Source organism: Uloborus diversus, chromosome 5 (assembly GCF_026930045.1).
Source record: "Uloborus diversus isolate 005 chromosome 5, Udiv.v.3.1, whole genome shotgun sequence".
Taxonomy (NCBI): domain Eukaryota; kingdom Metazoa; phylum Arthropoda; class Arachnida; order Araneae; family Uloboridae; genus Uloborus; species Uloborus diversus.
This window is the reverse complement of record NC_072735.1, coordinates 146,985,325-147,007,739: the sequence shown is the minus strand read 5'-3', so window position 1 is coordinate 147,007,739 and position 22,415 is coordinate 146,985,325. Positions and strand designations below refer to the sequence as shown.

At 32.6% G+C, this 22,415-nt stretch overlaps 1 protein-coding gene and 2 non-coding genes across 3 annotated transcripts in view; 2 read left to right on the top strand and 1 right to left on the bottom strand.

Annotated features, from left to right (window-relative positions):
• The window catches only part of LOC129222701 (uncharacterized), a 31,895-nt gene extending 14,792 nt beyond the window's left edge, over positions 1-17,103 (bottom strand). The window contains exons 1-7 of the mRNA XM_054857232.1: positions 16,990-17,103; positions 16,486-16,522; positions 16,329-16,407; positions 4,964-5,089; positions 3,565-4,055; positions 1,501-1,642; positions 225-368 (exon numbers count right to left, since the gene is read on the bottom strand). Of these exons, the coding sequence (XP_054713207.1) occupies positions 225-368; positions 1,501-1,642; positions 3,565-4,055; positions 4,964-5,089; positions 16,329-16,407; positions 16,486-16,522; positions 16,990-17,014 (1,044 nt within the window). The 5' untranslated portion in view covers positions 17,015-17,103. The remainder of the gene's footprint in view (positions 1-224; positions 369-1,500; positions 1,643-3,564; positions 4,056-4,963; positions 5,090-16,328; positions 16,408-16,485; positions 16,523-16,989) is intronic.
• Positions 17,104-17,318: 215 nt separating this feature from the next.
• Trnae-uuc (transfer RNA glutamic acid (anticodon UUC)) lies at positions 17,319-17,390 on the top strand. The gene has a single exon. It is a non-coding gene; the product is annotated as a tRNA-Glu (tRNA).
• Positions 17,391-17,393: 3 nt separating this feature from the next.
• Positions 17,394-17,465, top strand: Trnaq-cug (transfer RNA glutamine (anticodon CUG)). The gene has a single exon. It is a non-coding gene; the product is annotated as a tRNA-Gln (tRNA).
• The last annotated feature ends 4,950 nt before the right edge of the window (positions 17,466-22,415 follow it).

Genomic DNA, 22,415 nt, shown 5'->3' with positions numbered 1-22,415 from the left:
GATATAACAATTTTCTGATTAAATGCTGAATATCTCTACAAATACTCATGCAAATTTTAAACAACCAGCATATTCTCATGAATCAAACATTTGACTTTAGCTATTGATTTTAAATAAAATTTGATCTAGGAGTTTGTTGCAGACACAATTCGGACAAAATACTGTGAAATGGCAGTGATGAAAAACATATTTCAATAAAATGACAAAAGGTGATTCATATTTACTTTAGAAATCAAGCTGCAGCATTTTTTGATCCAAACCTCTCTCTCACATAAATAATAATTTTCTGCAGTCTTCTGCTTCGTTATAGAAATTTTAGGGTTAAAACCTAGATGAACATACTCAAATGTAATACTCCCTTTTATTACCTACAAATGAAAGTCAAAAAATTGAAAAAAAAAATACAATGTAGTTATTGTCATTGAAATTTGGTTCAAAACACAATATGTATAAAATCAAATTTATAATATATGAAGGGCCACAGGGAAAAATGATCAGAGTCCTCAACACAATTTCTAGCATTATATTTTTAAACTTTGAAGGGAATTCATTTTTGCATGTTAACGTCAATCTTTTCCTTGTTATAACTCAGTGACTATAATCTTTTCGCCAGAATGATATTAAAGCTGAACACTATTTGTAATAATCCAACAGCTCTCATAGGAATCTGATTTTCTCAAAAAAAAAAAAAAAAAAAAAAATTTGAACTATGATCACTTTCCTGTAGCCCCTCATATAGCAGTTTTATTTTCAAATCAAACCTCAATTTTAATTTAACACATTTTTACCATTTCCATCACACCAATGCAAGACAAAACAATTTTCTGAGTTTTTCATTTACTGTATTTTTGAGAGTATGCGCCGCACACATTGTACATGCCGAATCATAATATTTATTGAAGAAAGGGGGGAAAAATCTACTGTATGCACTACAGCCATCTTTAGTGCAGCACTCAAAGTTTAACAATTTAAAAGCAATATTAATAGTCAAGACAGCTGGAATGGAATTTAACATAAGGTGAATGTTAAATTCCATTCCAAGATAATTAATATGATTAATCTTGAGGTACGCATTATAACAAGTTCTCTACTGTAATGAAATTGTTAATTCAAGTTAAATTATAGCATATTTTCTACACATTAAAGAACAATTTATAAAACAATAAAACTAAATTACTGTCTTGCAAATGGTTAAATAGAAATAGAAAGGAAGAATTGTTTCACACAAAAGATGATTACACATTAACTAATTTTTTTAAAATAAGAAAGTCACTATTTACTATAAGAGATAAAGTTTTTACAGCCTTTATTGCCTGCTCATTTGCAACTAATGTGAGTGCCAATAGATTCACAGAGTGAAAATTCACATCAACTAAATAAAAGTAAAGCAATGACAAAAAAGTGTCGTGTTTATTTCAAAGTTGAATAAAGTTAAGTTGCATGATAATTTTTTTTATGATCAGTGCAAAGTGAGTGATAAGCACAATCAAGTTAAATTACCAATGCTCTGCAGGATTCATTTATTTTGAAGTCTTGGCTTTCAAAATTCCTAAAATTTGATTTTATAAGCAAGCCTTGGATAACAGAAGAATATGCAGAAGATGTGGTTATTGGACAAATAATTATGCTTTCAGTATTAAATCTATAAAATATGAAAGATACAGAAACATTTTTTTTCCAATATACATCATTGAAACAAAAATTAACAATGGAGAACTTGAATTGGTAAAAAAATATTTAAAACTGATATACACTAGCAAGATTCTTTTTTAAGAACAGGATGAAGAATAAAATTATCAAATTTATTTGTTGACACAGTAAAACTTGTCTATAGGGATACTATTGGAATCTTTTTTTTTTTTTTGTACACAAGTCATCCTTATAAACAGTTTTAACATTTATACAAACATCCCCCAAACATAATCTAGTGGGAACAATATATCATCGCCTCAGAACAACGGTAGGATATCTTATTGTTGTTTCTGGAAATAGGTGTCATAGGTTTCTGGGGACGGTTGTTCTGAAGTGATGATAACAAGTTAAGTTCAAAAAAAAGTTTTATATTTAAAAAAAACCATGGTCCAAGCAGAGTTTACACTAAAGCACAGGACTGCGAGATTCCCTCAACTTTTGCAAAAATCCCACTCAATAAAAATCCTTTTGCACACTGTTCCTGTTGCTCACCATGCAGATATAAGTAAAAAAGATTGCAAAATTTATTATCTGGGATTTTTTATTTTTCTTATTTATTTTTGGAAGACAGCCAATATAAATGGAATGGCTTTTGATCATTTTAACCATCTTATTATCAACAAACAGAAGAACCTGAGAATTTAACCACAAAGATTCCATAAAAAAGATAGAGAATAGCTTTATTTATTTATTTACTCATCATTATTACTATTATTAATTTTGTTTTTGGTTTACTAAAGTCTTAAAAACTTTCAGAACTTTGAATTTATCTTCCGCTCCCAGTTTCATCAAATAAAACATATTTAAATCCATTTCGAGCTGAGCTACACTGAAACACTTTCCTTCACTATATCGCCTTTGAGGCATTGACACATTTTTTAGAATAATTGAGAGTAGTGCATCAGAGCATACCATTTAGCAAATAATAGATCCAAAAAAAAAAAAAAGACTTGCCTGTGTAAGAGACATTGAAAAATATTTTAACAATAATTTTGCTTTAAACAAATTGTTTGTCGATATCGACAAAATAATATGATGCACTTTTGTTTTAGCAAACAAATGAAACATTCTCTTTTGATGCTATGCTCAAGAAATAAATTGTGTGATACATAAGATGCAAATATTTTGTGAAAATAAATATTTATCTAAAATTTTCAAATGATAAACTAAACTACAAAGGGAAAACTTCCCTTCTCAGTTCAATTTTTAAAATCCCACCGAAAATTTTGTTCAGACTGGGAAATCCCACCTTTCTTTTTTCCCTAGTCTGTATTCAAGCGATTTAAAATTTAGATAATGTGTAAAAGGATAATAGTAATTTTACCATTTAGCACATTTTACACACTTATAACTAATGCAAGTAAAAATTGGAAGCACATAATATACAAAACAAAAGCTTATGTTTATGTGTATCATTAAATATGCATTAGGAACATTTTTTCATAACAAAAGTTTGGTCAACGTCACCATTAATGGCATCATTCTGATGTTTCCGTTTGGTGTTTAAGTTGACATTTCCTTACTGCATTTTCAATATTGTTTTGCCGAAAAAGTGGTCAAAGCAAAAAGTGCATATCAAATGTAAATTTTGGCAGAAAATGACAAAAACTATGCTTACTTCCATGTAAATACATTAATTTCTCAAAGTCAGGGAGAGAGCAATAGACCCCCCCCCCCAAATGACAGGCCTGGTTAAGATGCGGAAAGCTTCTGAAAAATGAAGAAGGGTTGGCAGGTCTGTTAGTGCAAATAATTTGATATTAAAACTAATTTTGTGACGGTTGGGATCAATTCAATGTGCACAAAAGTTGATTAAATAAAAGTAAAACACTAAGCATAGTAATAACTAATAAAATGAAATAAAAATCTTACTTTAAGGACTTAGTAGTCAAAATTTGCTGAACCCATATCTTGTGAGCTAACTTTGCATATTCTTCATTACCTCGACTAAGTTTACAGACTACAGCATACAGACGATCAGTTGTTTCTTTTGACAAATGTTCTTCACTATCAGGACAACTTTGAAAAATATTTTTATCCATTCCTGGAATTTCCTCATTCACATTCGTTTCTATTTCAGATGCCAGGAAAGGTGAAAAATGACGGCTGCTATATTTTAAACCAATGCTTGATTTTGCCGATAAATTCTTAGCTTTTTCAGGCATTACTTTGTATAAATTATGCCAACTACTTTGATGGAGCATACTTGGTTTCTTTAATGCCTTCCCACAAATATCATTTGCAAGGGTTTTTGTCTTTGGAAAAAGTACTTGGTCGACTTTGAAAGTAACCTCTGAAATCTGTGAAATTACATTCTCCAAAAATACTTGAACATACTTAATAATATCTTTCACTTCACATCCCTGAAATTAAATAAAAAGAAATAAGACTTTACATTTCAAATAAAACCCATGAAATACAAAATCATTGCTTTTTTTGTGTAATCACATGAAAAAAATATAATACAGAAAAGAAATGATAACTAATAAAACCTTACATGCAGGTTGTCTCTAATATTATACATTACACTGATTTCCAAAGTCATTCCGATTTCCAAAGCGAAATTTACCTTATATTTTAAGTCTTTATTTATACTTCTACACTCAAACAATGAAAACCTGACTTTAATACTTTAAATCATAAGTTAATTGCTTTTCATGCAATAAAAAAAGAAAGTTCTTTTTTTCAATGAGGTTTTTCTTTTTTGCAACTCAGGATTTTAATTAAACAAAATGAAGATATTCAAGAAATTGGAAAGAGTTCAAAGGAGGGGAACTACGATAGTAGATGTACTTACAGATGTAGATTATGATTACAGGCTTAAATTGACTACGACACACTAGCTGGGCCTTAGGCAGGTAAATCATTTCAAAAATTTCTAGGTTCAAGTGGAAATAGGATTGTATTTACACATTATTAAAAGGGTAAAACAACATAACATACAAAAATGAAGTAACATATTATGTTTCTAAAATCATGTGTGGGGGGGGGGGAATTGACCCCCCTCATCTGATTGTCCAAGTGACAGGTCTGACCTTAGGGCATATTAAAAAATCTTAATATGCCAGAGATACAAAATAATTTCAAGTCAGTTATTGAAAAAACACTAAAACACAGAACTTCAAAGTTCTATAACAAATCATCACTTCTTTCATAAACTAGTAAAATACATCATTCCTTAAAAACTGCGCCAGAGACTCAAAATAAATAAATCTCAAATTAGTAAATAAAAAGAAATAAAATATAGAATTCAAAGTTTTTAAATAATCACCTCTTCCATTAATTTATGAAATATGTCATCCCACAAATACCACATAGTTAACAAAGATGTTGTTGAACATCCAAATTGCTCATGATGGGCAAACAAGGTTTCTTCTATTAAACATGTCAAAGGATCCTATGAAAAGAAAAGTTTCTTCAATAAAGACTTTTGAAGATTTGTGACTTGAATGAAGGTTCTTGGTTATGTGATCCAAGTTTCAAATGCATGCAACATTAAGAAATAAGATGAAATATTTACAGACTAAGAAAAATAAGATAAATAAATACCTTTGTGCTAAAAAGTAAGTTAAGAATTAACAACGTCAAAAAGCGAAAAATTGTAGATTACTGCAGAGAGAGGTTTCGGTGTTACAAGGAACACCGTTTTCAATGCAAAAGAAATGAGCTTATGGATGAAAAGTCGGATGTCTTTTCATCTATAAGCTCATTTTTTTTGCATTGAAAAAGGCGTTTCTTGTAATGCCGAAACACCTGTCTGCAGTAATCTGCAATTTGTGCTATTTGACGTAGTTATTTCTTACTTTTATTTATAGACTATTTTAGAAATTTACTGATATGAAGGATTTAATGCAAATATTAATTTCTAAAAACATGAGATTTAATGCATTTCAGAACAGTTGAATAATTCAGAGAGGATTCTGAGCAGAAGAAAATTTTCTCGTTGAATTCATGTCTCTTAAGAGATTTAAAAAAAGAATCTGTTGAGCATCCTAAAAAGAAACCTGGTCTTTCAACATTTTTAGACACCAAAGTTCTCTGAATTTTGGAATAAGAACCATCCCTGATGATTAATAAGAATTTTAAAATATGTGATATAAAATACACTTTTATAATATCAGATAAGCATGAGTCTTTTTTGCGATACTTTCAGGCAAAAAAGAAGGAAATTTATCATGTTAATGTTTGTGTCTCCTGTAACAAAACAGCATGTCTAAGATGTTTTGAGTTTGTGACACAAATAATATGATTAACTATATTCATGCATAGATACAACTAAATAAAAAATTAATAAATTTAGGTAGCCAAACTATAACAGCTTGCAGTGGTGGCTCCTCTATACTAGCACATGGGCATGTAGGACACCAAAGAAAATGAAGAAATAAATTTATATGAAAAATGAAATAAAATAAATACGCTACCAGATAAATTTCTGTTAATTTCCTCTTCTGCTTTTTCAACATGCCAATGCATAGCTAAAGTATTGTTCGTTTCTAAAAGCTTTTGATCTTGTGGGGTATGTGCCATGTGGAACGCTGCTTGAAAACAGGTTATGGTTTCAAAAGTGTAAGAAAGGCAAAACGAGTAAAACTTCATTGCATAATATTCCAATAGCAAAAAATTTTTCTGCTACTGATAATGAAAGACTGCCATATTTTGTTATTTATCAAACTTCTTTGATTTATTTGGCTCTCCACTAAATTTTGTCTCTACCAGTGCGTGTTAACAGAACTAGCTTACTGCATGGTAAACAAATTCACTTGATACGTAGATACTACCTCTTTTATCAGTTTTAATTCTCATCATTTGTAAAAAGTCATTAAAATCCTATGAGCAAAGCATTGACAGACTATGAGTTCAAACCATTTTCTCAATTGATAAAAGCATGATAAAGCTTAATTCAACAAAAATCTTTCTCACTTAATTTCAACAAAAATATTATTGACTTGTAAACCTCAAGAATAAATAAATAAAATATTTTCTTTTCTTTTAAAATTCTTTTCAGCAGTTTGGGTAATGTCCATGGTTGTTTCTATGGGGGTGGGGGCAGAAATGAGACCTTCCTTGCTTTTAGTACTTTTTTCTTTGCAAAAATGTAACAACAATTCTTCTCCAGCCATTAATGAATAAGTTATTAAAAACGTCAAATTTTAATAACTCTAATCTGTACTGAAATCGGTTTACATGGGGAAAATATCCTGCTAAACCACGGGGAAAATATCTGAGCCCCCCTTTAAATTTTGCATATGGACACCCATATCTTGTATATTTGATTTTTGAAATGTCTTTTGAATCTCCATTTCAATGACTCACAAGCCATTACTGATACCTTGAGCCATGTTCTAAATTTTGGACTGTCGGCAAAAGCGCGCCTTTATATGGGGTCGGGTCGGGGTTGAACTGACCCTGTAGCCCCATTTGCGACATTTCCCTGATTTCTCTGATTAAGTTCACCAAATTTCCCTGATTTACGTTACCAATGATAATGGTTTTCTTCCAGTTGCTTTACTTGAAATCCATTGTATGTTTGTATAAAATGCAGTATTTTAAACGTTTTAAGTTATGTTTGTTGAACTAAAGATATATTTTAAAAAGATGCTACTTTTTTAAATAAAATGGTTTAAAAAAAACAAGACATTTTTTGGGGGGCGGGGGGTAACAACCACTATATTAAATTTTTATACAATGGAAAGATTATAGAAAATTTAAAAAAACTTTACGTTCAGAAACGACTTAGCATAAGAATTTTAAGAAACTATTAAAATTACTTTTAAAAACATGTGTATTTATGATAGAACTAAAAAGTAATTGAAATTATTTTGAACTAAGTTTTCAAACAGTATAATAATTGTTGCAAGAATAACAAGTAACTAGGGGCTATCGCCCCCTGCTCGCTATCGCTCGCCAACCCCCGGAACTGCTTACGCAGTTCCCTGTGGATCGCTTCGCGATCCATGCTCGCTTCGCTCGCTCGCTGTATGCCAATACATTAGCCTAGCTAAAATTTTCCGTAAAAATTAAAGTTGGTAATTGCATTTAGGTCACCATCCATTTAACCAATATGAAAATTACGTTCATAATGTTAATTTGTCTGCTTTAGCCAGATTTTCGACAGTTTAACTTTGCTGTATGTAAGATGACTGCCTTGGCAATGTGCACAACTTTACCATTATAGATACAAAAGTGTCTGTCATTGCTTTGGAGAGATTGCACTTCTACCTGTTGGTCCGCGGAAGGTATTTTATTTCCCTTCTACCACCCATTGGAAAACCAATGAAGGCATTCCCCTATCCGCCACCTGGGGACGCGCCCTCTAGGGGTTACAGGCTCCCCCGAGGGATGTATTTACATTATTTACACTCTTATATATTTACATATTTACACTCTTATATATTCTAATCTGAGAAAACTTCCTCATATACACAATTAAAAATGTCCCGTTTGGGAGCCACAACTGACACTGCTTCAAAAGATCTTGTTCTTGATAATGCCACATAGAGCTGGCCATGACTAAAAACAGGGTATAACTTTGATATACACCCCCAAAATTACGCGCCAAATCTGGCATTCCCAACGGACTTTTTAGGGTTGCTGTTCCTTATTTTGGTGTTGCCAATTTAGGTTTTTTCAGCTTTTAGGTTTTTACTGTTGCCAAATTTAGTATTTTCATGTATTTTGTACCATTTTTTGAGTTTTTTTTTAAAGTTTTGTGGCAACAATTTTTGTGGCAACAAAGTTTTGTGTCAACAAAAACAAAAAAAGTCGCCAAATTTCCGATTTGGGGGGGTATATCAAAGTAGTTCCAAAAACAGGCTCAGAGAGCACCAAACATATTTTCTCAAACGTTTGTCCTTCTTGTTGTTATTCTGAATCCTTGCCACGTCACGAACAAAAAATGGTTTAACTAAAAACGCGAAAACTCGCCAAGGCTACTTTGCTTGCACAATACTAAAACTACTATAACCCTAAACAAATTTGGCGAAACCTTTCAGCTGAGAATAAAAGGAATAAAGTAAATTCTTTCTCGGTTATTCATTTTGAACTGAACTGTCGTACTGAAGCAGAGAATAGACGACGCTCAAAGCGCCTACGCGTTCAAAACAACATTGCCGATGAACATGATTGTGGAGCAATGTGTGAAGAATGCGAATTTTGTGGTGCTCTTTATTGGCAGAAAGAGCGTAATACTGCAAATAAATATACTAAATGTTGCCATGACGGAAAGGTGCGGTTACCGGCATTGTGTGACGCACCTGATCTGTTGAAGGAACTGCTGACTGAAAATTCCCCAGCCGCTAAAAATTATCGGCAGCGAATCAGAGAATACAACTCTGGAAATGGCTCGTCTTAAATTGGATTCAAGAACGGTTTCCTGCCTTCTTTGAGCTTTTCTTTGCTGATTAAGGTTGAAATGGGCCACAGCCCGACTCAAACTCATCTCAAAAAAAAAAAAAGTTCGTTGAGTATTCTGTGATTCAAGATTTCAAAACAACGTAGAAGTTTGTTTACATGACTTATCGGCGAAGTGTTGCCAACAGAGGTTTAGAAATTCACCCCTTCATTTGCCGGCACGTAAGAGAATTATATATATAGATAGTGAAAGAATAGAAGTAATGTAGTTATTCTTATATAATTAATTGACATATTTATGTAAAACAGATAAAACCATTTGACAACCATTCGTAGGAAGCTTTTCTCTAATCAAGAACATAGGTTTTAATGAATGAATACAGCATTTTAGCAATAGAAAAATAAAGATATTTAATAAAGTACACAAGTTTATTTCAAATGATTTAAGTATGTAATGAGAAAAAATCTTAGATTGCTTTTGTAACAAACAACTTTGAAATGCAAGGGGAAAAAAGGGGGGGAGCAAATAGTTAATTTAAAAATATATAAAAGAAGAATACAACTTGGTTATAAAATTAAAGAATCATTAAAGTCTGAAGAAAAGAAAACCTTTATAATCTGCGGTGACAACAAATAATATAACGGCAAAAAACGAAGTTTTTTTTTATTGAAAGTTAAATTTTAGCAATTAAATTAAAAATGCGAAGAAGTAATTACTTTTAAGCTTTTATAGTATTAATTCAAAAACCAAAGATTTTTTCTTGAAATCGTGATTACAGTACGCTAATTACTTCGAGACAATGGAATAAAGGCAAAGGAGCTAAGGCATAATTGAAGGCTTCCTCTTTGCCTGTATGGTTGTTTATTTTACGTAGCATTGAAAGAGTAAAAGGAAATTTCAAGCTAGGTAAAATAAACAACCTAACAGACACAAAAGCAATCTTAGGAAGTTCATCCTGTGGTTAATAAGTAAGATTCAATACTTTGACGTTGAGGAAAAAAGATGCACAAATATGCGGCAGTGTATAATCGCACCTCATTAATTTTACTTTTTTTTTTTTTTTGAACAGATAATTGGCAGAAAATGCGTAGGGAATTAAGAGTACTTAATTTTGTAAAGCAAAAAAAAAAAAAAAATTTTCTTCAAAAAATCAATTTTCCCTGATTTTTTGTTATTTTTTCAAAATTCCCTGATATTTCCCTGACTTTTCCCTGATTAATAAAGTTCCCTGACTTTTCCCTGATCTCCCTGATTTCCCTGATCTGTCGTCACCATGAAATACTAAGAAGAATTTTTTCCGGTGGGATCCAATTTCTTTTAGAAACATTTGGGAAGTCTTAACAAATTCAAGAGGAAGACCTTTCCTAATCAGAAATCAATCTTTTCAAAAAATGACATGTTTCTATACTTAGGAAAAATTTTCAGACTTACATCAAATAAATGCACATTTTTCCAAATTATCTCTGACTTTTCCCCAAGCCCCAAAAACGCTCTGGGCTTTTCAAGGATATCCTTATTTTCCAGGCTGGTAGAAACTCTCAAACTTACAACCAAATACCATCTGTACTTTATCAATACCAAATATTTAATGCAAGGGCATATATAGCCTTAAGGTTTTGTTGGTGTTCATTACTGAAATATGAGCACACAAATTAGAGAGGGGGGTTCGGGAGGGGGAGGGATAGTCAAAAGTGTAATAATATTCACGCACAAATGAACGGTCTGGTGCACTGACATGGCAATTTCTTGCAATTGAAGTCCAAAAAATCCACTTTTAAGCTCTCTTTGGTCTCGTTGGTCAAGACCTCCCTAATGACCCACCACTTGGATTCATGCTTCAGTCATTCAACGTAAATTTATCTGCATTTCACAATCATATGTAGTTTATCAATACCAAGTATTCAATGGAACTACATTGTTTTGAAATTTTACAAGCATAAAGAAATTATATTTATTTTTTAAAACAAATTTGGGGACAATGGAAAGATATGAAGCTTTCAAGCCTATATACTCTGACACAGGCACAGATCCAAAGGACCGGCATAAGGGTCATGATCCCCTCTTTAAGTGACCAAAAATAATCTAAAGCTGTGTTTTAGATCAACTTGCATACTTATATTTCAGAAAATATGCCTCAGACCCCTATTTATGTCCAAAAATAGTTCACAGAAATGACGCTCCCTCCTCTCACAATCAGAAGAAGGATCTACCCTTGCTCTGACACCAATTAACTTCTTTATACATAGGCTTACCAGACGTCATGTTTTGATTGGTCACGGCCCCACTAAATACGCTTACGGGCCTTGACAATTTTCGACTTTTCTGTGTTCAACCGATGCAGCTCATGCATCCACCAATCAGTGTCAACATTTCAATGCAGCTCATGCATCCACCAACCATAATCAATGTTTCAAAGTTTGTTTACATTTTTGATTGGACGTCGCCCATTCTGACCGCAAGAGGCGCCACTGGGAACACTGCATCCACCAATCAATGGCAAAGTAATGGAAACAGGGGTGCCCTCTTTGTTGCCATGGGTTTCAGCGACTTCCATGGCCTATAAGAATTAAGTGGGGCCATGGATCAGGACAGTCACGGTTTTCAAACAAAATTGCGGTGTCCCGGCCGGTTTACTTCGCATCCCGGTAAAAGATTAATTTAATTATAGATGACCAAAAAAGTCTAAAAATAATTAACTGGAAAGGAATATTTAGGAGAATTACTTTTGCATTTGAACATTGATGAGTAAAATTAATATCGGACTAGCTAGTAAGGATTTTTGCAAGAAGAATAAAACTAAAAAGGAATTAAAAAAAGTCTTAACCAATAAAAAAGTATGTAAATATTGTTCAATTTTTTATTCGTCCTTCAAATTGCTTGTTCTCACTAAAAGAACTTGTAAGTATTAACATGTAAAAAGTTTATCTGCTTTTGTCGTTTCAGCATTTATTAATAGCATTGAGAATGAACTGCTCAATAAAACACCCTATAAATCAGCCATTGCTGAGTGCACTTTTGAACATTCACAGTGCTGAAGGGGGGGGGGGGTCCGGGTTCAGCATTTCAGAAATCTGGCGAGTCTACTTATGCAATTACTGCATAACTAGAAACAGAATTGTATGCATAACTGTTTTTTAAAATTCAATTGAACTTCATGCATTTATTACACTGCGCGCAGGGGCGGCAAATAGGGGGGTCGAGAGGGGGCGGTCGCACCCCCAAATTTTTTGAGAGGAATGATAAAAAACGAGCAAATTCAAATTACATAAATCGCAAACCAATATTCAGGAAAAAAGAATCTTGCTGTTTCTCCGTAATGGTTGAAGAAACTCGACTGTATTTTCAGACATGAGCAAGTGTTTTCCATTTTTTAAATAATTAGAAATTCATCAAGCTTTTACCGGCCTTTTCAGAACAGAAAAAACTGATGAAGAATCATGGTTAATTTTAACTAAAGACGTAAACCTCATATCGGCTAAATATTTCTCTCTTGTGTGCTCTGTGTAGCGACGGATGAGAGGTCCGCGCAGTGGTGTGGCCGCATGATTTTCACTAAATGCCTTGGTATTTTACATTCATTGTTACGCTCACATTTTAAGTGTGTCTATTAAATGAGTGTTCATCACTTTCTTCTTCTAGAAACACATTTCAACTGCTCAATGCATAGTATACTTCCATAGATACGCCTTAAAAAATACATACTATTTTTGAAAAAAATATCTCACCATCAACAAATATCTTTTCTGTGGGTTCTTTAACAATGCAATCTCAGGGTAACACAATAGGGCCTTCAAGAGGCAACACGAGATGGTCTTTTAAACCATAAAAACCGTTCTCGATAATTTCAAAGCAGTGATTTTGGAAAAAAACTTCTTTCAATAATGAAGAAGATAACGTCCTTTAACATGTCTTCATATGAATTTTTATAAGTTTTGTTTGTATTGCGGAGAGTTTTGGAACAATGCTTTACTCTATCGAAACATTTCCGATCATAACCTTAATTTTTGGACTGTTTAAGTTTCAGTTTAAGCTACAATTGAGGCTATTAATAAATTTCTGGTGGATGTATGTTTCAACAAAGCGTGGACCTTTTCAAAAAAAAAAAAGAAAAATCTTACTCCAGAAAATTTTAAAAAGGTGCAAAGAATATTCAAATGAATTTAGAAGAAGTGACTAAAATGCACATGATGATGTAAAATCAAACCTTGATTTAACATATTGTATAAAATAATAGATTCAGTTTCTAATGAAATTAACACAAGATTTGATGATAAATATTTTCCTCTATATTAGCTGGATTGAAAACAAAAAATAGTTTCAATTATGAGTAAAATCTATAGCATGAGGCGAGAAGAATTGTTTAGAGACTAGCCTAGAATAGACTATTCAATGATGAAAAATGAAGATCATCACAATTTTTAAAGTTACCTAAGTGATTTTGAAGAGCAAGATGTGAAAGGTGTGTTTTCATATACGTAACTTTGTTACTATAATTATTTTTCAAATATTCCAATCAGTTCAGCTTGTAGAGAAATAATAATTTTCGTGTTTCAGGAGTTTAGAGAATTATTTTCAAAGCACAATGGGGGAAAAAAAAACTTAGCTGAAAAAAGGGCATGACAAGGGCATTGCTGGATTAGTAACAAGATTTCCTGTTCTTCCGTATTTTAAAAATCAAGCATCAAAACTTTATTACAAGATGAAAACTGTAGTACCAAAACACTTGGTATGATAACATATTCTAAATCAAACTACGAATTTTGTCATAAAAGTTTAAATTTTTTTGAACGCTTATCTTTATTAATTCTAAACCCATATCATGATTACTTGCTGTTAGCCAATATGTGTTTTGGTTCCATACTGTGGTAATTCATATTTAAGAAACTCGACCCCCCAAATGAAATGCTGAATTGCCGCCCCTGACTGCGCGGCAAAAAAATACCTTCAAAATACTTCTGACATAATTCTTGCTGATTCTTATGTAAAGTGACCCTTGAATCCAAATATGACCACTGTTATCCCCCCCCCATTTCCCACTTTTTCCCCCCTTTTTTCACTTTTCGAAAGCCATTACTCTTATTTAGAAAGGAAGGGAGCTTCACATATTTAAGATCATTTTTAATCATAATTATGTCAGGGAATGTAAGTTGAATAATGTGAATAATGGAAGGTTCTTTAATAAAATCTGGGATGCGACTCTGACCATGCAAAATGCGATGCTTCCATTTTTTTTTTTTTTTGGACATGTGTCTTATAGGATTAAGTTCTATACTCTGGTTTAAAGCCAAAAAATAAGTGAAAAAATTGTAAAACAAACCCCTAGTAAAAAAAAGATTGGTTTTAACGATTATATTTCAAAGGGAATACCCCAATAAGTCTCAGCTTGAACTTTGCACCTCTCTAGCCCATTAGAAAACTGTAAATGCCTACTACAATGCTCCCTTCCACTACAAATAAAAGTAATGGCTATGAAACTGACAAAAATGGGGGAGGGAGCATTTCCTAATAGTGGGACCTGTAGGGAGAACATGGTGGTCATAATTTGATTCAGTGCGTCATCTATATATATAAGACAGACGGTGTCTGTTTGTTTTATTTTAGAATCAGGAAGAATTATATCAGAAGTATTTTGAAGGCATTTTTTTTAGTCACTTAGAAGGCAAGTCATAATAACTTTGTTGGAAAGAAGATCATTGAAATTCTTTCCTAAATATTTGATGTAGGTGCCATCTTAAACATGTTTCTTAACCTATGGCAGAAAATGCTCTGATTGACACCATAAAAAAAAAAATACAAACCAATATTTAAACAAACTAATAAGATTTTTTAAAAAATTGTTAAAATAAACGAAAAAATGTATATGTGCGAATTCTGGGAGGGGTTTTAACCCTCAAACCCCACCCCTGCATCAGAATAAAAAGAAATAAAATCAAAAAATTCTTTTCGGTCATTTTTATCAGTTTTACTTTAATAGAATTGTAACAAAAATAAAACAACACTAATGGTTTAGTATTTAACTCTATGGAATTTGAAAACTCAAACTTAAAACATCACACAATTTTGTTTAAACATTTTTAACTTAAGAAATAAATGAAAATATATTTTACCTAGCCTTTTGACAAAGCTTAATAATATGCAATCGAAAATGTTAAAAATGCTACACCAACAACAGATGCAAAACAGACCCCTTTGTATAAAAATGTAAAGTAACATTTAACACTAGAATAATGGAAGAGGTTATTTTGACCCCAAGCAAACTTTTTTTGCTAACTGCTCTTCTATATTTTTACTTAATTCTTAATCCTGTCTTGACTTTTCCTAAATCATTGTGCTGTGTGATACTATATAGATTTAAAGAAAAAAAAGTTTTTTTTTTGAGCCCCAATCCGTTGGTTATACCTAGAATTATGGGAGGTGACATTTTGACCCCTTTGAGACAAAGGAAATGCTAATGCATTTCATCGCAGTATATTTTTGTTCTGTAAGCTATATTTGTTTTTGCCAACTAAGCAATTAACAAAAACTGCCTTAATTCATTCCCAGTAAAGTTTTAGGGCCAGGGGATTTCAAATAAAATTTGTGATAGCTAAACATGCTATAAGATATTTTTTTCAGGATTGTGGGGGTTGGAGTCAAATTCATTTCAGAACAAAGAAGTCGGAGTCGAGAGTTGAAGGTTTAAAATTTCAAGAGTCAGAGTTTGTCATTTTCTTGCAAAATCAGCAACACTGCCAGTGCTAGCAGAGTAAGAGTCGGATTGATTTTTGGGGGGAAAAGGTCAGACGGAGTCGAAAGCCCGAAAATTCCCGGTTATTTTTCCTTTGATTCCGCAGCCCCGATTTTTTCACAAAAATATATGAAAGAAAAAAGTATAGTACTTTTTTTTATAAAATAAAAAAGTTAAAAAAATTCATTTTTTCACAAAAGGCCGACTTAAAAATTATATAATCCTGGATCAACACCCTGCAAATACATTCAAATGCATTGTTTTATAGGTGTCTTGATTTTGGGTCAAATGTATCTGTGCCCCTTAATTTAATCTGACATACAAATAAAGTTGTGTAAGTGGAAGTGAATATTGAGCACATAATTCTGGAGATTGCCTTATCATTACCAATATCGATTTCACAAAAAAATATTTCATGTGAGTTGCACACACAGACACACACACAGATTTGAGTAGATTATTAACATCCATTACATTAATATAATTAATAAAAAACACATGAAATCGTAAATAATACATACTGTAAAACTTAAAATTGCATAAGAATACTAAACAAACTTTTAAATGAACTTTCTGAAGAAGCAGCAAAGGACACTGGCAGAAGTAATTGTCTTTGCCATCCACAACTATTTTGTAGCTGAAGAAAAAGAAAGATTTTGAAATACATATTTTAACAATGCTTCAGTTAAAAAACAGAATTTTTTTTATAACTTACCTTTTATTTTCGCCAAAATTTGATGAAATTATAGAGCCTACACAAAATAAAGTATCATTACAACTATAAATAGAATAAGGAAACACATTGAAAAACAAATCTCTACTCATTTCTCATTTTCAGTTTAAATTAATAATTTGAATCAAACTGATACATCCAGTGCAAATCAAATGTTTACAAAACACGTGCATTATACTTAAAGTATTCTGTTATATTTAAAAAATAAGCCTCTTAATGCGAAATTGAAAAAAATTTATATGAAATATTTTCCCAACTCAGAGCAAAAACAGGTATATTCAGTAAGTTACCGCCCTATAGCCAGGGTTAATGCAGAAATACATGTAAAAATAGGTATATATTTTCATTTTATAAAAGAAGCAGGTGAAGTGCATTATGAACATCAGAGGTCTTCGGTTCGTGTGTGGGTTTAAAAGTTAAAAACGTACAAATTCGCTTTTCGTTTCGAACTTTTAAAAACTTGCATAAATCTGGTAAAATACTTACTAATCATTTGTCGTAATGACAACATTTGAAAGGAAAATTAACACTGACATCAGCACATTCGTAAAATCTCTTCTCAGAGAAAATCTTTCCTTAGGACTGAAACTTACAACTTACGAACAAGAACAAACAACAAAGCATAAAACTCATCGAATATCTTTAAATTCTTCCTGCTCTTCAGAACTCAGATTCTAAATGATTTTTTTTTTTTTGATTCAATCCAATAAAAGAAATAATGTACAGTTTTACAATAACAAATTTTAAAAACGTGGAAAGAATGCAATAAAATTATTTCTTAGAATTTGTTTCTGTAATAGTTCCTAGCAGATAACTCCCATGTGGTCTAGTGGTTAGGATTCCTGGCTTTCACCCAGGCGGCCCGGGTTCGATTCCCGGCATGGGAAGTTGGTTCCATGGTGTAATGGTTAGCACTCTGGACTCTGAATCCAGCGATCCGAGTTCAAATCTCGGTGGAACCTGATTTTTGAAGTTTTTTTTTTCTTTCTCTATCACAGTTCACAGAGCGACGAAATGAAATTCCAATCTATCTCCCCAACGATAGCAACACTCGACATTATTCGAGTATTTTTCATTTACTTTGTCTTAATTTTTTTTAAATGATCGATAAGATTTTTAGCACAAATTTGCAGTTTCGTTCAAAAAAAAAAAAAAACCTTCAAATCACGGACGAAGGCCACACGCAAAAGAAAAAATCAGGCAAATTTTATAGCAAGTTTGACAAAAAGATTTTGATTGATGTGAAACTCACTTAAGAAACGTTCTAAGCTCAACGTGGTGTCGCCATCTATTAGTCAAATGTGTTCTTAAAAACTATATGATATACTTGGTATCGATTGTTACAAAAGTTGGCAAAAAAAAAAAAAAAAGAGTAGTAACAGAAGCTAGGGCGCCACGAAACTAAATTTTTGGGAAGGCGAAAATAGTTAACTTTTTTTTTTAAAAAAGGGTAAACCCTCATTTTTTTAAAATTCGGAATTGTGCCGAATGATGAAAAATAATAATGATAAAAAAATAAATAAATGATAAAAAAATAAATAAATGAAACGTGCATGCATAGAAATCATTAAAAAATAATACTCTAGTTGTGGTTAAGTCCCCTATATATATACGAGCCGACGCATCAGCTTTAAGATTAGCCATTTTGGATCGGAGCGCCTGTTTGTGTGGCTGTCTTTTCTGGCGAGTTATCGTGTTTCGTGATTGTTCACTGTGAGCAATTATTAGCAGCACACACACACGTGAATTGTTTCTTAAATAAAATTTTATTTTCAGCAAATTTGGTGAAATCCGAAACTTTGCTGTGGTAACTCTAGCAGCGTAACAATGAAAAATCCGATCCATAATGGCTAAACTTAAGCTGATGCATCGGCCTATCTATGTAACTAGCGACTCTAGTTGTGGTTAAGGGCAGGGCCCGACTAACTAAAAGTGAGGCCCTAGGCCCACGTTAATTTTGAGGCTCCCTGCAAATTATGCAGTGGTTGATTTACAGATTTAGGGCTCGTCGGAATGCACTTTTGGGGATTGGGGGCCTCTTTGTCTATCACATAACTCTATAAATCATTTATCATGTGCATTTATGAATCCCCTTTGGGGTCCCTCATAATTTTAACAAAATAAATTGTTCACTGGCAGAATGAATAAAAATTCCTCATTAATTGAAAAACAAAATTCCTTAACAAGTCATAATTTTTTATTATTATTTTAAAAATACGTGTATTTTTCGAAAAGTTGCAATGCTATGCATAATTCTTTAAGTAATTTGGGGCCCCGTAGGAAGATGGGGCCCCAGGCCTAGGCCTAGTCGGCCTGTGCAGTAATCAGGCCCTGGTTAAGGTCTTGTTTTTAAAATTTGGATTGGCATTCGAACTGTGATGTTGCAATTTTAGTTTATGGAAAAAACTAACTCTCACGGTGTTAGAACTTATAAATTGCACTTAAATAGCAAAACATTTTCATTAATTTTTAACAATGATTTAAACGTTTATTGACATAAATCGGAATAATACTAGTTAGGATTGTTACGGTTACACTCTCTTAGTTATGGGCCTACTAAAAAATAGTAATGGTGCTAGCTGCATTCCACAATTTTCAGGAAATACACAAAGAAAGTAATTTTACAATATTGAAACACTTATTTTTCTTACAAAAAAAAAAAAAAAAAATCAGATTTCAACTTACAAATTCGAGCAAAACATAAAAATTTAAAAAATGGATGACTGACAAATCGCTTTAGAAAGGTTCGTCTGAACAACAAAGGGCCATTCCTCCGTCACGTGCGGGACAAAAATACGCTTAAATTTCATAAACATTTCGTCATACAGTGGCTCCCAAAAGTGTTCGTACACCTTGAAATTTTGTAGTAAAACCTAAATAACACAAACTGAATGCAAATATGAAGTCCAATTTTTTTTTCACACCATTCCTATACCATTCTGAATTAAACCCAGTTTTTTTTTTTTTTTTTTCAAAATATTGCCAAATTTTATTTTTGAAATTTGTCAAAACACGATAAGACATAGTAAAAATACGCCACAAAAGTCATTGTACACTGAAATATTTTTTAATAAATTCATGATTAAAATTATCATACGTGGTTTTTTTATTATTTTTGCATTATAATGACACTGTGAAGTCATTGTTACAACAGAAGAAAATTCTGCCAATAAAAATAACCCATTTGGTTGAGACAAGAAAAGACAAGAAGTAAATTACACAAGCCATGCAACGTAATACTACTAAGATTCTTCGTTTTCATAGCGTGCATTCGGGTTCGGGTTTCACTTTGCATTTGATGCGGTAATGCAATTGCTGTGTGAACTGCGCATGCGCCAACAATTCCACTTCTTACTTTCTGGCTAAACGGATAAAATTTTTGATATAAGCAGAAAACTGCTGCTGACGGGAGGAATCTGTATACGCAGAAAAGTTTTTTGTTATGAAAATAAACGTTTCTGATTTTTTTTAGTGTGAACCCAAAAAGTAGGGAGTCAAAAGAAGCGTATTGGAGGTTGGAAGGCGACGCCCATGAAACTGATTTTTTTTTCTTTTCAGATTTTAATTTTTGCTGAATAAATGGCCTCCAAAAATGTATAATACGACCACCGTGGATCTCCCCCTTCCAATTCAAAGTTCCATTCTTATGAAATATGAAATCATGAGAAATATCCATTCAATTGGAATTTTTAGTTCTTTTTCCGGGAAATAAACCAATCCACCCAGTAAAAAAAATAATTTTTTGAGGAAGGAGAAAGACCCCTTTACTTTAGGAAGTCGGGGGGCACCCCCCCCCATCTCCTCTGTACGAGCCGCTCACGCACTTGTAAGTTGGCGACACCACGAGATTCGTCATTAGCATTATTTTGTAGAACATTCACAGTGACGTCTCGTGCCTTGAAAAGTGAGGGGGCCAGGTAATGGGTGCGTTCCCCCCCCCCTGGTTTTTGAAAAATAATAATAAATATTTTTTTAATATTTAAACTTTTTGGAATTATTTTTTGTGTTAAATTAATAAAACTGAAAGTAAATCACGAAAGATGTTATTTTCATGTTTATGCCATGATTGCCGACAGGATGGTGAACTTTCTCACCCTGAGTTTCAAAAATAAAATTTAAATAATCAGATAGGGAAAAGCTTCAAAATACATCACGAACATTATTAATCTCACATTTATGTCCAGTACGCTTTCCGGCGCTGGGGTGAAAGTGCTTCCTTTGCAACACCGATAAGGGGCTGCAAGGGAGGCACTTTCACCTCCTGGCTTTTCAAAAAATAAATAAATAAATAAATAAATAAATAAATAAAATAAATAGATTTTAAAAAGCAATATTATTTTAATATGTTTAATAGTAATGTTATATAAAATTTTTTAAATCTTTTAATAACTAATAATTTTTAATGGGTAAAATTTATTTTATTTTAAACAAGACCAAATTACATAAGTGCAAAAATATTGTGACTAGAGAGATATGTAAAAATTATAAATTAATTAACTTTAACAAAGATGAAAATACATCTCAGTATTCACTTTAAAATAAATAAAGTAAAAATAGATAAGCTAAATTTAAAAGAACGAAAAATAAATTAATTAAAAAACGAAGTAAAAAAGTTCTTAGCGATTTACATGCGGGTATACCTTTCTGCATATGAATCTGCCGGCGCTCATGAGCGAGATTTAGAATTTTTATGCAAAAAGGGAGGTGGGAGTGAACTCTTTTTTTTCCTTCAAATTATTGAAAACTTGTCACATTTTCTTTAAAACTACTTACATGAGCAGTAATTTAAAACAAGTAATAATTTTTGTGTAACAATGGAAAGACATTTTTTGAATAAAAAAAATAATATTGTTACAAATTCTGTAAATAGTAATTATTTTTGTGATTAGTTTGTCGTAATTTAGCTAAATTTGGCGTTTATTAAATTATCTTTCATCTAAAATTATTGTAGGAACGTAACCTGTAAATAGTTTCTTGTAATGAATATACAACCCCCTGTACATTCGGCTGAAGTATACGGTCCCCTCATTTCTGAATGATAAAATTTGTGAATAGAAAGAAATAAGAAAGTGGTAGAACGGTGTAGGATTTTCTGGAATATCTGAGAAGCTCTCTTTCGATGTCTATAAATAGCCGGGCCGCATGATAAAAAGTCAGTCTCGACTGAGTGCGGTTGCGCCGAGAGTGTGTATTAGCTCCAGGGTGCCAGATTTAAGAATAGTAAATACGGGACAGGATTCTAGGTGATAAAAAAAGGGGGGGGGGTATTTTTGAGACGTCGCTGTAAATTCAATCTCAACAAAGCATTAAACCTAACAAAATGTCGCCTATCAAAGTATAAAAAATCGTTTTCATTGCAACTGACGACGCATGCGCAGAGATATATTTCAAATATTAGTCAATGAGCAAAGAAGAAGCAACCATTCGGCTCCTCATGGGTGCCCCCTCTAAGGGCAAGGGCGCACCTCTCTCAATATCGTAAAGCCCCCCCCCCCCCAAAAAAAAGAAGCAAAGGTCCCCCACCTCAAAAATGAAATAAATACCCCTCAAAACAACGCCACCTAAAAATTTCAACGGCGCATTCTGCGCCATGACCCCCCTCCCCCTCCTAGGTGGGCACCCATGCGGCTCCTAATGGTCTGCTGCAAAAACAAAAACATACAAATCAAATCAAAACGAAAACATTTTTTGCGTTTGCTGCCCACATGATTTTCTTATTGCTCATTATTTCACATTTTTTGTTTTACTTTATTTTTTCCTTAAAATAATGTCTCGTTCTGTAAAGTATTGTTATCCGCTAGAATACGGGACTTTAGCCGTCCCGTATGGAAGTTTTCCGGGACGCGGGACAATTTTTCAAAATACGGGACTGTCCCTTGAAATCCGGGACGTCTGGCAACCCTGATTAGCTC